The sequence below is a fragment of the Nicotiana sylvestris genome, chromosome 1 (assembly GCF_000393655.2).
Source record: "Nicotiana sylvestris chromosome 1, ASM39365v2, whole genome shotgun sequence".
NCBI classification, from domain to species: domain Eukaryota; kingdom Viridiplantae; phylum Streptophyta; class Magnoliopsida; order Solanales; family Solanaceae; genus Nicotiana; species Nicotiana sylvestris.
In genome coordinates, this window is record NC_091057.1 from 133,086,563 (window position 1) to 133,090,266 (window position 3,704).

Consider the following 3,704-nt stretch of genomic DNA (forward strand, 5'->3'; position numbering starts at 1 on the left):
CAAGTTGATCATGGCTAACCAAGAACTGGATGCAAGTGTTATTGATCCGTCAAGAGGGGGGAAGAGTCTGATGTTAACTTGAAAGAGGAGTTGTATAAGCTGAAACACCAGATGGCAGAGATGTACCAGGCATGGGTGAAAGGCCATCCACCACCATCCTACCCCGCCAACCCTGCTTTCATCTCGCCGCTGGCCCAATCCCAAGAACCTCCCACTGTCGATTCATTTCTAGGCTTTCCCATTTACCACCACTACCAAGGCACCACTTCCCAAACCCCACAAGCTCCACCACACAAACCTGTCCCATACCCCCTCCACCAGCCACCCCTATTTTCGTGGCACCCCCATCTGCTACACTCCATAAATCCTCTAGTGAGACTTTATTCCAGACCCAAGATAACCTATAATACCCCCCCCCCCCGAAGCCTACTTTTAAGGCCCCAAATCCTTACTCCTACACTCCTCGTTTCGACCTCCCAGGTGAGGCTGAGAAACCACCTAAGAACCCAGAACAGGAGGAGATGTTCAGGAAGGTTAAAAGCCTGGAACAGTCATTCAGAAACATGCAGGGATTGAGAGACTAGGTGAGCGTGGCCTATAAATATTTGTGTTTATTTCCCAATATTCAACTGCCGGCGGGATTCAAGATGCTTAAATTCGATCTATATGACAGGCACGGAGACTCGGTGGCCCATTTGAGGGGATTCTGCAGTAAAATGAGAAGAGCCAGTGGGAAAGAGGAGCTATTGATGGCATACTTTATCCTGAGTTTGAGCGGCGCAGCGTTGGAGTGGTACACTTATCAGTATCACAACAGATGGTATACATGGGATGATTTGGCCCAAGCATTCTCTTGTCACTTCCAATACAACCTCGAGATTATCTCAAATTGTTTATCTCTAACTAAGATTGAGAAGAAGTCTAGTGAAAGTTTCAAGGAGTACGGTTTTCGTTGGAGAGAACAAGCGGCAAGAGTTGACCCTCCGATGAAGGAGAGCGAAATGGTGGATTATTTTCTGCAGGCTCTGGAGCCTACTTACTTCGGCCATTTGGTATCGACCGTAGGCAAGTCCTTCAACGAGGTAGTGAAGACGGGTGGCATGGTGGAAGAAGGGCTTAAATCAAATAAAATCATAAGTTACTCGGCTATTAAGGCAACTACCCAAGACATTTAGAAAGGTACTGGGAGAGTGATCGGAAAGAAGAAGAAAGAAGATGTGGCAACAATCGATTCAGGATCATGGTTTGGACCTAGGGGCCCGTCACAACAATACACCCAGCCTCGACCCCATCACCAAGCCTACGCCTAAACCCCATATAGTTTACCACAACACTACTTCCCATCACTAGACCCTCATATTTCTGTCCACCATGCCCAGACATATACTCAACCTCCTGCTTACGCACAATGGCATGCCCCAGCTCCACAAAATGCTTACCCACCCCCAGGATCCTACCGAAACCCTGCCGGTCTAGGTTTCTAACCCAATCCAGCATTCAAAAATGAGAGGTTGCAGTGGAAGAAAACTTTCACCCCGTTGGGGGAGTCTTATACCAAGTTATTCCATAGATTGAGGCAGTTGGATATGCTGATTGAGTCGAAATTGCCAAACCCTCCTCCAAAGAATCTTGATTACTCTGTGAGCTATGAATATTGTTCTGGTACCCCGGGGCATGATACTGAGAAGTGCTAGCACCTGAAAAATACCATCCAGGAGCTCATTGACACAAACCGGATTGAAGTCCAAGCTCCAGAGGCACCCAACATCAACCATAACCCATTACCAACCCATCAGGAAACAAACAAGATTGAGATAGTACATAAGGTAGGGGAGCCCAAGAAGCCTTCACAGACCGTCATGATGAGTCGGTCTAGTGAGGTCAAGCCAGTTGAAAAACCAACAGTTGAAGGATCAGTGAACAAGTTGAGCAGGGCAAACAGTGAAGCATCTGTGGTAATCAAGAAAGGATCCCCAAGTGATGTTGCGGTGAAGCAAGAAAAGTCAAAAGTGGTTGTGCCAGGAGTGGCAAACAAGCCTATCATAATTGTAGAAGGTGCCCGTACGGATTCTGTCATCATCAAGCCTGTAACCCAGTTGTTTATAATCAGCACCAAGGCTATCCCGTGGAACTATAAATGGGTGATAATGACCTACAAGGGAAAGGAAGTGAAAGAAAAAGTCAATAAGGCCCAGGGATTAACTCGTTCGAGGAGATGCTTTGCCCCGAAAGAGTTAAGGGAAGCTAAAACATCCAGAGATAACCCAGTTCTAGTAAACAAAGCAATGACTGAAGAAGAGGCAGAGGAGTTTCTGAGAAAAATAAAGGTACAAGATTATTCCATCGAGGAGCAGTTGAGAAAGATGCCTGCTCAGATTTCACTATTGTCATTGTTAATCCACTCAGACGAGCATCGTCGGGCCTTGATGAAAATTCTGAACGTGGCTCATGTTCCTAACAAAATTTCAGTAAACCGTCTTGAAAAGATCACCAACAAAATATTTGAGGTGAACATGGTCACCTTCTCTGATGATGAGTTACGTGTGGAAGGTACTGAGCATAACAGAGCTCTCTACCTTACGGTAAAATGTAAAATTTTTGTGGTAACCAGGGTATTAGTTGACAATGGTTCCAGTGCAAACATCTGCCCCTCTATACTCTGAAGAAGTTGAAAGTGGATGATGAAAGGATTCACAAGAACAACATCTGCGTTCGGGGATTTGACAGCGGAGGAAAATATTCGGTCGGTGATATAGTGCTTGAGTTGACAATAGGACTGGTGGAATTCACCAAGAAGTTCCAGGTGCTGGACGTGGATGGCTCCTACAATTTGTTGTTAGGTCACCCTTGGATTCATGCCGCTAAAGCAGTCATGTCCACTCTGCACCAGATGGTCAAGTTCGAATATGATAGACAAGAGATCGTCATGCATGGTGAAGATAACTTGTGTGCTCATAGTGATGCCTCTATCCCTTTCATTGAGGTTGAATATGACAAAGGGCCTTGGGTCTATCAGATTTTTGAAACAGTGTTGGTCGAGAAAGTTTCAGAAGGGAAACGTGTTCCAATTCCAAAGGTAACCTCCGCATCAGTCATGGTGGCCTTTGAAATGCTGAAAAATGGCTTTGTGCCCGGTAAAGGTCTGGGTGCATCTCTACAGGGTATCATACAGCCAGTGTCCCTCCCTGAAAATTAGGGTACGTTCGGTCTTGGGTTCAAACCTACAGCAGCAGATGTGAAAAGGGCTAAAAGGTTGAAACAAAAGGCGTGTGGCACTTCCAAAGCCTGTTCTACGTCTCTCTAGGTTTTCTATCAAGCCTGGTGGTTGACGTTCCAAGTTCCAAGTTTTGTGGTTGACGTTGATGAGGAGATAATTGAAAGGTTCCAGAGGTTGTTTGATGATGTGAACATGGTAGAGGTTGGAGAAGGTTCTAGCAACACGGACGTGTAGTTCGTTGGGCCGATTACAAAGCTTAACAATTGGAAGGCTACTCCTCTCCCTACCCGGAAGAAGTCTTGGCAGTTCGTTTTGTTTTACTTTCTAGCTGGGTCATTCTTTTTTAATTTTTAGTCAATCCACTAGGCATACGCCTAGGGCTAGTTTTATTTATAACAAAATAAGACAAAATACAATGTCATGATATCCTATGAAATGAAAGGAATAAAGTTTGAATTTAACAAATAGCTTATTATCAAAATTGAGT

At 45.1% G+C, this 3,704-nt stretch overlaps 1 protein-coding gene across 1 annotated transcript; it reads left to right on the top strand.

Moving 5' to 3' along the window:
• Positions 1–716: 716 nt before the first annotated feature.
• LOC138874600 (uncharacterized) lies at positions 717–3,196 on the top strand. Its single transcript, XM_070153332.1, has 3 exons — positions 717–1,154; positions 1,716–2,327; positions 2,636–3,196. The coding sequence occupies exons 1-3, from the start codon at positions 717–719 to the stop codon at positions 3,194–3,196; spliced, it is 1,611 nt and encodes a 536-aa protein (XP_070009433.1).
• The last annotated feature ends 508 nt before the right edge of the window (positions 3,197–3,704 follow it).